The sequence below is a fragment of the Labrus bergylta genome, chromosome 4, assembly GCF_963930695.1.
Source record: "Labrus bergylta chromosome 4, fLabBer1.1, whole genome shotgun sequence".
NCBI classification, from domain to species: domain Eukaryota; kingdom Metazoa; phylum Chordata; class Actinopteri; order Labriformes; family Labridae; genus Labrus; species Labrus bergylta.
Genome location: NC_089198.1, coordinates 10134032 through 10147967, shown reverse-complemented (window position 1 = coordinate 10147967; position 13936 = coordinate 10134032). Strand labels below are relative to the sequence as shown.

Here is a 13936-nt window from a genome sequence, read left to right as displayed (position 1 = left end):
AACCCTGATCTATCTGAGTGTTGAAAAATGTATTTTGTAGCTTTGAATAAACTATCCAGAAAGTGTTTCATCATTTTGGTCTTCATGTGAAACCACAGAGCAGACAGAGGTGCTCTTTGGTGCTCCTCCTTGGGGGGGGTCAGGACCCCAGTTAGGCCACCAATGATCGAGTTAAAGAGTTTCCAGTCGTGTTATGATCTGGCCGCAGTGAGGCACCATACTAATCTTAATCTACAGTCAGTCTGCTCACAGGGACAATGTTGACATAATGCTGCAGGTAGTGCAGGTTCACTGTTTGCAGATTCCACCTTTCTGGTTTAAATTCAATTCAATTCAATTTATTTTGTATAGCGTCAACTCATAACAAGTGTTATCTCAAGACACTTTACAGAAAGCAGGTAAAAAGACCTTACTCATTTAGTTTAGGTTTAGGCACCACCATGGGTGAAACCTTGTTATAGCTGCTCTGTGTCACTCTCACCTGTATTTATTTTTAAGTCTTCCACTAAATACTTTCTAATACATTCTTTTTAAACTTATATTTAATGGCCTTTTGTGTTACTCTTTTTCATCACTGTAATTATGGAGCCACCTGGCTCAAGAGTTTCCATTAGGATCAATAAAGTTCTATCTCACCTTCAATTATCACCTTACCTCCTTATCAATCAATCTTTATTTTGTATAGCGCCACTTCAGATCAAGTGTTATCTCGAGGCACTTTACAAAACGGCAAGTACAAAGACCTTACTCATTGTTATCTTACGAAGACCCAATCCATCATGAGCGTAGCGCTTTAGCAACAGTTTAGCAAAAGTTACAGTGGAGAGAAGAAACTTCCTTTTAAGAGGCAGAAATCTTGGGACAAATCAAGGCTCATGACGATTTGAGGGTGTCGGAATAATTGGGAAATACTTGTGATAGTTTCACTCTCGATTAAAACTGCAGAAACGCATCTTGACAAAATCAAAATATCAATAAAATCCTAATTTCTGAAAGCAGATATTGAAGTGTTGTGCGTGCAGAAAGCGATAAAATAGAACGTGTCATCTCTGGGATTTGGAGTTCTCATCATATTTATGTTGACCCAGCAAAGAGCTACTTCCTGAATTGGAAAATGGGACCATCAGAGGAACGTCTTCAGTTTTGCCGGCATGAGGGCGTATTTAAGTGTTGATAAGAGAGCTGAATGAAAAAAGAAACAGGCGGGGTCAGAGGAAGATCATCCTCCTCTGGGCGAGATGATAACCAAATGTCACAGCAATCGATCCAATAGTTGCTGCCATGCAACAGTGTGACTTCAGCTCAGTGAGTGGAAGTTGTAAAAAGCTGAAAGTTATGCAGTTGTTTTGCAGTTTGCAGTGCGCCAACAGTTGTGTGGGTTTTTTTATTTTTATTATTGAAGCTCCATTACCCTCGTATATGTGCTTCTGTGCAAAGCAGAAAAAAAAAACCCTCCAGAATTCAGCGACTGTGTGTGAATGTTGACTCAATATTTCCCTGCACATACACTCTACTTTGCATTTAATGCGACGCCGAGTTGCTTACCGCTCACACAAGAAGAGAGCACAAACACTAAGTGGTTCAATCTCCGTCACAAGCACACACACACACACACATCCTCTCACACACACGACGTCACTGTGCAGTAAACTCTAAAAAAAAAAAAAAAATCCTCTTTGCTTGTGTGTAATAACTGCCCGTCCTTGGCTCTCAATCTGACCCCCCCCCCCCCCCCCCCCCTCTCACACACACATCTCCAACAGGCTTTTATTGATTCATGCTGGACAGTTAGTGGATTTCCACCATCTAATGCAAGCTCTGAGTGCTTCTCTTTTCTCCTGCTGTTTGAGCAACTGTCAGCTCCCGCATCTTCTTCTGCTTCTAATAACGTTTGAGACACCCGGCAATCTCCTTGGCTTGTCCTCTTATTACTCGACACGCTCAAGGCACTCTGCTGCTGCCCGCCTTCCGAGTGCTCAAGCTGAAATCAGGCCAACTGACAGTATTGGTATGCCGCCCATATGTTTCCAGTTTTTGCCGGGCGGTTTTTGCTCTGTGAATTTTTGATAGGGATCTATTACCAGCAGGTAGGCTCTAACTGCTGGGTCAATTTTCTGGGATTCACACGCCACTGTGTGCTGTGAGATGATTCTGCAATACTGCGCTGAAAGGGGAAATCCTAAGTTTTGGAATAATCAATAAAAACAAATGACAGGATGATTTAAAACTGGTGGGAACCTTTATTTTTCATTCAACATTACAAATAGAAAGAAGCTATGTACAATTATCTCAAAATTGCAAATTAGTCATTATTACTTTTCTGATGACTACAGGGTGATCAGTAGAAGTCCTCGGGGTCGGCTTTCTCCCCCTGATTCTGGATCTGCTGCTGCTTCTTGTACAGATCAGCAATCTGCAGAAAGCAGGAGAGATGGACAGGAGATGGTATTGAAGATATTGAAGGAGGGAGGGTTTGCATTATGAGAGAGCACGCAAGGAAAAAGAGAAAAAAGCAGGAGGGGTGGGAAAGAGGATCATGGAGTCAGGTCAGTAAAATGAAGAGGGAAAGCTAAAAATAACAGTTTGATTATTCATATCCCGGGCTTTGAAGTCGGTGACTCCCAGCTGCTGACTGGGAGACAGAGGTTGTGTTCACTTGAGCTCATCAGTGGGGTGGTGAGAGAGGCGGGACAATGAATAATGTGTGAGCAGCAGGCCCACCCAGCAAAACAGCAGCATCAGTAGCGGCTGCGGCAGGGCGGCACAGCGAGGAGGCAACACAAAGAAACATCACATTGTTTCCTCCTACGCGGCACCGAGGTGAAGCTTTGATCACCCAGCCTGAGACCGACCACGTTCCAAACCTGCTCGGGCCGCCCATGTTTCCTCGCTCCCTCTGTTTTAAATAAGGTCAGGTCTGATTTAAATTGACTGCTAAATCGCAGGGATGTGGAGCCATGTGTTGTTGTAATGAGTGAGTGTGAAATGTGAGCAGATAGTAACTGACAGAAGATTCATTTGAATGCAGCTGATGCTCTCAGCAGACTCCCACCTGAGCAGAGAAATAGACTCCACTGTTAACAGATGGCTGTTCATTCCAGACAGTGAAAATTCACATTACAAACATGAATCAGACCTTATAAAAGTTACACCAGGTATTAAAAAAAAAAAAGAAAAAAAGGTGCAGGATTCATCTGAATGTTTTGGGCCTCATATAACTCGATGTGAGAACATCCTGTGTGTGCTGTTACACAACAATGAGCAATGCTTGCGTGATCCCTACCTCGGATTCGACTGTCAGTCAGAGTTTCAGTCTCTCCATGCTGGCGAGCGTGTCTTTAAATTTTTATCATAGTATCTAAAAACCTGAAAAATGTAGCCTGTTGTTGTACAAATTGATATAGAGTGAACACTTGAGAAAGCAAAAAGCTTAGTATGGAGCAGCTTTTTGTCGGGCCTCTTACTGATGGATTGATTTTTTTTGTCCAGAGAAGAGCGTGAAAGCATCCTCAGATACTTTTCAGTCTGGATGCTTTTAAGTTGATTTTTAACGACTTAAAGGAAGGTACATGTTGATGCAGATGTTCTACAGACAAGTTTGAAAAACAAAAGGAAAAGGATGTGTTTCAGTCTCTCTTTTTTTTTTGATTGTTTGTAGGAATGGCTGCGTGTTTGTTTAAAACTTTGTAAAGCGTGCTACATCTCTATAAACTTGTCTTGGTTAAAGAAAGTATAAAAAAAAAAAAAATGCAGGTTTGAGTTTGGTTTATTGACTTTTCTTCTCTAACGTGACAAAAATGACGCTCCTCCTGGACTCTCCGTCTGACCATTTGTTGTAAAGATACAGTAGTTTTTGATAGCTCAAAGGCAGGGTTGGTCATTTTCTCCAGATAAACTTTTAAAGATTTGGCATGAGATTGGGCGTGGCTTTTGAGGGAGCACAGAGGGGGAGGGGGGGTGGTTGCAGACGGAGCACTGAGGGAATGCTACTTTCAAAATGCTAGTTTTAGAAAACGACCAACCCTGCATTTAAGGTGTTTAAATCAATCAACAAGCCGTGGCACACTGATAATAACTTTACTGTATTTAATTGGGATCGAATGCATTTCCCTTCCTTGGGTTTGAAAAGTTATCTTCAGTGTGCCACAGATTATTGATTTATTTTTCCTGCTGTGTCCCATCAACCGTGCGCACCTGAGAACATATCGGCTGTGCATGGAGAACCCTGTTCACCATTTAGATCACAGTTGTTTAAATCTTTACATTTCAAAGTCATTCTCAATGGTCTGCAGAAATAGTTCTCCTTCAACTCAGTGAGAGGTACTGGACATAATGTACGATCATTTCAAAATGTGTGCATTATAACTCAGGTTGGTTTGGGTTGAAAAAAATGCTCTCAGGATAAAAAAATAATAAAGATTAATGTCATTTTAGAATTTTAAAAAATTAGATAAAATTCTGACCGACAAAACTTTAGTTGACGTGCTGTCAGAGTGTGATGAGTTATTCATGTACAGAGCCTAAAGTAGGACAAACAATGACCCGATGTAAAATCATGTCTTCTGTGTGTGTGTGTGTGTGTGTGTGTGTGTGTGTGTGTGTGTGTGTGTGTGTGTCTTGAGGTAAAGCTGACCTGCACATCTCCTCCGTACAGTAAAAGTCTCCGTTCGCTGCCTCTCAGTATATCACCCCGAGTGGAACAGTGACCTGCAGACGTGCTGCGATACCCGACTGTTATACAGCTCTGTTCATGGTGCGGCGGGAGGCCACTACATAAACCCACGCCCGTGTAAAAACAGATCGTCCTTGCAGTGCCGGTCACCCTTGAAATTTTACACGACAGCTCTGGAGAAGTGATGCACCATCTCTATACAGCTCTTCACGTTACACGGTCAAACAGAAAGCATATGATTGGATTTATACCGGTTTACAGTCATCATCATTTCCAACAGACCTGTTTGACCTCCTGGGTGTCTCTCTCACACACACAGACAGATAGACACACACTTTGGATAGTATGCGATGGACAAAATGTGTCTGAGGCCTGTTTGCGATTCATTGTTGATATTACATTCCTGTTAGATTTACCTGAGATCCAGATGTAGCGTCCTCGGGCTTCTTGTCGTCTCTGATCCGAAGGAAGCGAGGGAATCTCAGAGAAATGCCCTTCACTGGATCCACCTAAGACAGGATGACAAAATCTCAGTCAGTCACACATGCCAGCGTTTTGTCCCTGATAATTTAACTGTACTCAAAACGTTACATGATCATGACCTGGATGACGGAGAAACTTCACAGACATGTACTTTATTTTGAAGGACAAGTTTTGAAAGCGTCTGGAACCCTCGTTTGTTCAAGGTTTATCAAACATTGAATGACTTAAAGTAAAAAATATAAAGACATAAACTTTTTCAGATCCAAAACCCCCACTGCTTCAGCCTTTGACCCGTTTCCATTGATCTGCCTTTCAGCTTCTCTTTGGACTTTAAAGTACAGACGCACTGAACTTTATGTTTTTCACAAGGTCTATTTGAGAATGAAAGTGTTACACTCTCGGGTGAATTATACGGATGTAGACTTTTTCTTCCCGCCTGGAGGAATTCAGAAATATAAAATACTTTGTATTAGAATTCTGAATGTGTCAGGAGCAATAGCTCTCTTCAGAACAATAATCAAACTAAATCAGGCAGAGTTATGAGGTTTCAGAAGGAACTGGCAGAAAACGGACTCATAATAACTAAGCAACATGGATGAAAGTAGAAGTTGAGCAGCCTCTCACTTAAAGTTAGTGTTACTGAATTCAAACCCAATCAATAAGCTTTGACTACTGAAATAATGTCTACAAGCGTCACATGCAATACAATGGTAAATGGACTTGAGCTTGTTCTTTTCTAGTCTTTTGAATACTCAAAGTGTTTTTAAACTCCAGTTCACACCTACACGTTCACACACTGATGTCAGAGGCTGCTGTGTAAAGTTTCATACGCATATGCCGCAGACGAAGCAGCAGGAGCAACTTGGGGTTAAGTGTCTTGCCCAAGGACACATCGGACATGTTGCTGCAGGAGCTGGGGATTGAACCCTCGACCTCCAGGTTGAGAGACGACTGATTCTACCAACTGAGCCACAGCCACCCCAAAAAAGATCATAAAGAGACTATTTTGTGAACTCCATTAAAAACAGATTTAATAACTCAGTTAAGAAGCTCTGATTGGGATTTTCATCGTCAGTGACAGACCATAACAGGCAGGATTAATCAAGTGGTAACACATCTGCTGAACTGACCAATCCCATGGCAGCCTTGTAGACCGGCGACAGCGACAGGTCGGCGCACTTCACCTCCCAAACCTGCACGGCATCCAGCCACACTTCGGGCTCTGCCGATTGGTCCACCCGGTAGTAGGCGCGAGGTTTTGGCAGAATGTGCTCCTAAAAAACAAAATATAAAAGGATGAATAATCGTTTTCATTGGGATTGAAAAAGATTATTGTGCAAAAGAAAAAAAAAAAAAAAAAAAAAAACTTTCGGGTGCTGTCAAGTTCCTCAAGGTAAGAAAAATCTGCAAGAAAAGTGAAAGATTCAAGAATTTTTGGTGACAGAAGAAGAAAAGAAGTGAATAAAAACAGAGCACAGTGTACAAAATAGGTCAATTCAGAGAAAAGCTGATAAAGAGACAGTGACAGAGTGGCTTTGGTCGCCCTGCCACCGCCCCACAATCACTCCCCGAGAGACCGCACAGAGTCTGAGCGCTCTCGTATTCAAACGCTACCTGCTCGCCTGAGGGGCAGCATGAAGGGCTGACTTCCAGAGTGCATTATCATACATCTCTACATGAAAGACTCACAAACAGCTTCACATACAGATTTTGTTATTACCTGATATTCTCTCTGAAATAACTCATCCAAACTGCTCCAGTACTGCAGGCAAACGGAGAAATCTGTCGACTCGTTAAATATACAATAGTCTCTTTTTTGACTTTGACACGAGCAATCATTCTGTCGGCGTAGGTGTGGTACTTTTTAATAATGTGACACCCACCTTGTTTTGGTTTGTAAAAACAATCTATTTCAGCAAATGGGACTCAAAACCCCCCCAAAAAAAACAGAGAGTGATGTTAACTAAAGTGCCGCAGTGTCCACAGAACTGGGTCACAGTGAAGTAATGCTGGGAACAGAAAGCTCCAGCAGTAGTGGTGCTGGTTCTCTCACACATTATTTATACTGTAGGCATTCAAGTGACACTCTCACACAGAGTGAATTACAATGAGCGAGCTGGTAGGCGTGTAGAGTCTCATAAAACACTGCTGCTGATAGACACCAGATAGCGATACACTTTACACACTTTATATGATGAAGGGGTCAGGCTGCAGCTAGACGCATTAAAGTCACACTTTTAGTCGTTATGGTAGCAGGATATTACAGCGCCTCCTAGACCGTGATAACGAGTGGGCGTCATCTCACTTAAATGCAAATGTTGGTGTCATTTACACCAATTACTGCATCCTTCTTGAGGGCATATGTAAAGAGACTTATTTAAGGAGCGTAATTATAATCAAGTGCAGGTGTGGTTGCTGGGGGAAGCAGTTTTTTGCAGACTGTGCATAACTATGGGGAAGTTTAACTTTCTTTTTTGAGGGGGAAAAACTGGAGATTGTTTTAACATCCATAGCAGGACTGACATCTCAAAGCTCCTGTGAGGAATATGTGTACATCTTAGCGCCCCATGAAGACAAAGCAACACCTCATCCTGTTCATGTGGAGGTAGGTGACCTGTTTTCTCCAATCAGCACTGAGAGTATGTAAAGATACCCAGCTCAAAATGATAAAAGACTTAATATGTATATATATCTAAGATTCTTGTATGTGGTTTACTTTGGGTCTTTTCTGCTTGTGTGTTTAAATCGGGCACACTGAAGAGCACTCCCAGTTGCACACAAGAGATTGTGAAAAAGGAGCATTGGTTTAAAAACAGAAGTAGCCAAAATCCTGAAGTTCCGTATCAGAAAACACATTAGAGCAGGAAAAACAAAAGGGATTCTCTGTGTCCCTCGCAACAGCAAACAGGCCCTCGCCACACAGAGCAGTGAGAAAAGAGCCAATCGTGTCCGTGTCCCGAGTCCCATCGGCCTGCAGCAACTGCAGCCAAAGCAACACGGCCACACCAGAGGCTCGCCTTAATTCACCATCCATCACTTTCAGATGGAGGGCTTCATTACAAAGTGCTACAGTACAGGCTGGAGGAAGGAAAAAAAAAAGTGTTAGATCGCCTTCTCAATCACAGCGATACTGCACTGTGCAGCAGTTTGTACCCACTTGGTCTAAACTATAACCTTTACAACATTTTTTTAAGGTTATTCAGGTCCAAAGCGTCCCACGCTGCCGCAGCTTTGTGTAGTTTATACGAGTCCACAATTAGTCACTTTCAGATCAGTGCATTTAAAGAAGCCTCTCGGCTCTTATTTCTGTAGCAGCAGGTCTATATTTAGCCGGTAATTCTCAAACAAATTGTGACTCTCACAACAGCTATCCTTTTTCAGAGAGCAGTTGTCAATTTCTTCAAACGCCGCTGCTCTGCTGCTCCGGAACGAAAAACCTCTTCAAATGGAAATTGAAAAAAAAGAAATTCATTCATTATCCCGACGTCAGAGTGCGCCTGCACACTGTTACTCTGAATGCAGAGAAAAACAGAACTCGTTTATGATCTCTGCCCAAAACTTTCCCAGATGAGAATAAATTCACACACTTTGCAAACAAAACCGATTGTTTTAAAGCCAAATTACGGACGGCTCTGTAATTCCTTCGAGGGGATTTGAGACACGTTTAGAAGAGTCGACACTGTGATGACAAGCCTGGGGGGGAAAAAAAAACAAAACACATTTGCTTTAATATATGAGCTCATTTCTGAGACTTCTCTCATTTTGGCAACTTAAAAGCTACCTGGAGGCGTTGATTACAGAATAACTGCAGCTTTTAAGTTGTGTTTTTAAGGAGTGTGTTTGCTCACTGGTTGTGACGCTGTTGTATGAAAATCAGGAATTTAACAAGAGAGGGATTGTTTGAGGAATGAAAAGGGCCCCAAACAGCCGGACCACACTCATCCTGGCTCTTTACAGCCCAAACATGAGGAAGAGGAGAAGTAGTGGGTGGGCTGTTAAAGGGGAGGAATTCCCTGCTTGTCACAAGGCTAACTAACGATGATGATTACAGTGATGTACGCAAAGCATGACTGTTATGTACACAAATATAAATGATAAATATAATGAACTAAAGGCAGAGCAGAGTAACGTAAGTCTAATTAACATTTGGCACCTTAAAGCTTAAAGGTGTACGTCCAAACATTAATCAGAGCCGTATTCCCAGCAGCATCTCTGCAGATCACCCTGAAGGAGTTCCTCTTCTCTATATACATTATCCCGCTTATAACATGGCGACTTGTGTAAGAAAACAGTCATTTATGCCCAAAATATTGATGTAAAAGTAAAGATATTCTGATTTTGACATGATTGTATTGTCTTAAAGATGATGTATTTCTTCAGCTAAACAGACGTCCCAGTAGAATCTGAAGTCAGAGCTGGGTACGTAGCAGCGGTTAACTCTGTGGCCTTTGAAAAATGAGCTAAGCTAGCTGTTATCACTCACAACAGAAACTGAATATTTTTGTTTATTATGAAGTGACACAAGACGAAAAGGTCTACATGAATCAGTGGTAAATGGAATTGAGCTTCTAAAGCGCTTTTCTAGTTTTCTGACGACTCAAAGTGTTTTGACACCGCATGTCACACCTACACGTTCACACACTGCTGGCCGAGGTTGCTACAGTGAAACCATCAGAAGTAACTAATCCCATTCATACGCCTTCTCATGCTGCAGACGAAGCAGCGGGAGCAACTTGGGGTGTGTCCTGCCCAAAGACGCATCGGACATGTTGCTGCAGGAGCTGGGGATTGAACCCGCGACCGACTCTTCCAACTGAGTCACAGCAGTGCAGCACCTGAAGGATTGTTTTCTGTTTCACCACCGTCTGATTCTGTTTCCATTTCCTCTTTAAAACTTGAACACTCACTTCATCCCAAACTATGTTCCTTTATATGTTCGCTTCATGTGCCGTCTTCAGTTTTGTACATTTCTCTGTCATATCGTACAGTTTTGACTCCTTTTCACCACCAGCTCATCTTTTTCCACAGTAAACGGATCAATGACTCATCAACAGACTTCGGTACCTGGACTCATATGATTTCTGTGATAAGAGCCGAGTCCCTAGCAACCGCCTGTTCTTCATTTGGTCTCCATAACAACGGTGTGCTATCAGGGGACAGCAGAGCGTTGCTTTGCATAATTGGCCAATCAGAATCAAGGATTAAACACACCTGTGTAATAACTGTTTATAAAATCAGGCACCTGTAGCAGATTTAAAGACAACAGAGGCACCAATGTATGAAAACAAGAGTAGAGTTAGAAAGAGAAACAGTCACAACATGGCACTTTACCTTTAAGAACTTGTAATGCTGCTCCAGATCTTCATCCTTGAAGCCTGTCCCGATCTGGAAGAGACGAAAGGAGATAAGAAACACTGACACACACACATCCTCAGATACACACATACACATATTCCCTGGTGGTGAGACAGCAGACATTTGGCAGCAAGCAGCCGAACACAAAACAGCAAGTAAATCCTCCTCTATACGATGTGCGGCTTGTCTGCGTGCTCCGCCTGAAGCGTCATGTCACCTCTCAAAAGACCTGAGCCCGCTGAGATGCAAAATCACCTGGCGGGCTGACATGCACAGAAAGGGAAAGGGGGGGAGAAAGAAAAAAAAAGACTATATCATGCAAATAAAGCATTTTCCTGCTCTCAGATATATTTCAAAGGCGGATTCAGGAGGTGTCCACTGGAAGCTTTATGTCTCTCAAGCTGCCTGACACCACGAGAAGGGGTTTAGAGTCGTTTCATTCCACTGTGACACCTTTATGGATCCAGTTTTATCAGGCTGGCCAGGCCAAGCCCCCTACCAGGACACCTGTGGGGTGTTTTGACACAAGAGAGACCTTAGATGAAACACCCATTTCACAGCATCCACAGAAAACAAAACACTGGAGGGGGCCTTGGCTTTGTGAAGGGAACTGGAAAGAATTGTTTGGTATGTCTAATCGGACCCCTCCAGAAGCTTGATGCAAGCCAGTGTATATATTTTGGGTTTTTTATGTCTTATTTAGAGACAGGACAGTGGATAGAGACAGAAATCGAGGAGATCGAGAGAAAGTGGGGAATGAGATACGGGAAAGGAGTCACAGGTCGGATTTGAACCCAGGCCGCCCGCTTGGAGGACTACAACCTCCATGCATGAGGCATGCACACTAACCACTAGGCTACTGGCTGCCCAAGTGTGTGTATTTATGAGCTAAAAACATGAAGAGGTCGGGCAGAGTAACGTTACATACTTATGTGTTTTGTCTTTTGTTTTTTCACGACAGGTCATCTCATGTCACTGTCAGCAACCTGCTTTTAAGAAGATGCAGACCCTACAGGGCTTCTGTTAGAATTAAACACCTTTTTCTTTAATGTCTGAAAATGTTTTGCAAGGCTGCAAATTCTTCATAAATTAAGAATGCACCGACGTATCAATTAAACATCAGAATCAGATGATATCAGCCTTTCTTTGATGTCTACATAACGTGGCATGCTCAGATGTCAGTAGCTGATGTGTATCTGTTGCTGCATTATTTTAAAGCTGGCGAGCTAGTTAACCCTGACTGCTGATTCAGAGAGGAGGTTTTAATTAAGTCGCCTTTCACAACCTCTGATTTTCTTTTTCATGGTCAAATGTGAGAGGAAAATGTTGGCGCGTGTGAGTCTTACACCATCAGAAAAATGATCAGAGATATGTTGTTTGTAAGACTTGTTACAGTTAAAGGGGAGGGACTACTGACTGACAACAATTTAAATACATCAAATCTCAAAGCTGATTTCAAAAATAATTATTAGAAGGTTCTCAAAACCTCGGTATCAGAATCAGCTAGATTGTAAATTTGAAGATTGATTTCGGCATCTCTAGCATGAAAGTCTTCCTGTAGTTCTATTTTAAATGTGATTGTGAAGTTCAAAACAAATGACTGAACCTCTGTGTGCACAAGCTCTAAGGTTTAGGGTGACGTTAACCTTGCTTTGCTGTGTTTCCTCTCAGCCACACACTTACTTGCACGCTGTAAAATGAATCCGCATTCATAAGTTTCTCTGTAATCACATATTGGGACACCATTTTTTTCTCAGTTTGAGTGTAGTTTGGAAGCTCGTTTCTGGAACAGGCCGGTTAATTCATAGGTTTTTTTTCACACTAACTTGGTTGAATAACGCTGGTCCCAGAAGAACAACAAATTACGCAGCAGCGCTCAAGAGACACCGGCAACAAGGTCAAGCGTTTTTAACCACAATTCCAAACTCAGATAGAGCAGAGACACGGTCGATAACCTGCAAACTTTTCCTTTAAGACTTTGTTATATTTATGTGGATGGCATGCATGCTTCGTTTTGGACTCTTATTGAGAAGTATCTTTTTTTATTATTATGCATCTTGATTGTTCTTCTTGGAAAACAAGCAAAGCTGCTCAAAGTTATTCATGTCCCCGAGCTACAAACATGAAGAATAGCCAAAAGTTGTGTGAAGAAAATGAAGCATAAAAAAAGTAAAAGCCAAGAGAGATAAAATAAAGTCTTGTTTGGATCAAGTGAGAGGGATTAATTCAGAAATTTTATCTTCTCGCTCAGCCAAAGTGCTTTAATACAACACTGTGCCAGTTCTAATAACGACTAAATATTCAGTCCATGCAATATGTATGACTCCTGGTGTCTCAGCCACAATGTGAAACCCAAACAAAGTGAACACTACAGGTAACAATTAAAGTAATGTGGAGAGTCCGGAGAACAAGCTGCTGCTGCTGCAGAGACTCTAACCTAATTGTCCTTCTGCTTTCATTTAGTGTTCCTCTTATTCTCTGAGGGGAGTCTGTGTGCGCTGCTTCTGAGTGAGTGCACTTCACAGCAGCGGTGCGGCTCCTGGATTTAGATGAGGACTCGTGTCTGGCTCAAGGACGTTTCAGAGCCGGACGTATAGTTTGAGATTACATATGGGAAATGGAAATGTGGGTTAAAGTCTGCTTTCAGCTCAAACGGATGCTGTCTGAAGTTTAACATGTCAAGGACAACAAGACCATTTTGTAGTGGGGGATGCTGCCTTTGTTTTTTGGACTGACTTTGAAGAAAAAAACAAAACAAGATAAAAGGTTGAAATGTAGCACACGGGAGCTGCTGAAACAAGATACACGCTAAGAACATGACATGCAGGTTTGTTAAAGGGACTTCAAGAGTGGAATACCTGCACAAAAATGTGTGCAGTTCATCAGTCCTCTCTCTCTCTTGCAGCAGCAGCTTATGGTTAAAAATATGACTAATAGTTTTAAAAATGTACCGAAGCTTTAAAAACTTCAGATTTACTTCAAACTAAGAGCTGAATATGATCATCTTAGATCATGTGTTTTAAAGTATATAAGTATCAGAAATGCTGACAACCTTAGTCTACTAATTTATTATGAAGTGAACTAATTCAGTCTCTTTAGAGAAGACTGAAGGCCTCTGATGATAAATGAAGTTCTCTTTGCATGGAGGAGCTGCTGCACCAACAAAAGTTTCGGAAAGCACGAGGTGTAACAGCCAAGTTCTCCACACATCGCTGAGATCAGATAGAAAATCGAGCCAAGACACTTTAAATGTTTTAATTCTCCGGCTCAATGTGTCCACGATCTGAGCTGAAACTGTGGAGGACGGACTTAATAAGAATTTGGATGTTTAGTTTCAACGGGTCACGGCGACCTTGTCAAAAATAACTTAATAAAAAAATAAACTTCTTTGAGAATAACTGAAAATCCAAGGACTCCTGAACACCA

At 42.0% G+C, this 13936-nt stretch overlaps 1 protein-coding gene across 1 annotated transcript in view; it reads right to left on the bottom strand.

Annotated features, from left to right (window-relative positions):
* Positions 1-2217: 2217 nt before the first annotated feature.
* The window catches only part of lig1 (ligase I, DNA, ATP-dependent), a 56430-nt gene continuing 44711 nt past the window's right edge, over positions 2218-13936 (bottom strand). The window contains exons 24-27 of the mRNA XM_020652026.3: positions 10487-10540; positions 6286-6429; positions 5089-5181; positions 2218-2413 (exon numbers count right to left, since the gene is read on the bottom strand). Of these exons, the coding sequence (XP_020507682.2) occupies positions 2339-2413; positions 5089-5181; positions 6286-6429; positions 10487-10540 (366 nt within the window). The 3' untranslated portion in view covers positions 2218-2338. The remainder of the gene's footprint in view (positions 2414-5088; positions 5182-6285; positions 6430-10486; positions 10541-13936) is intronic.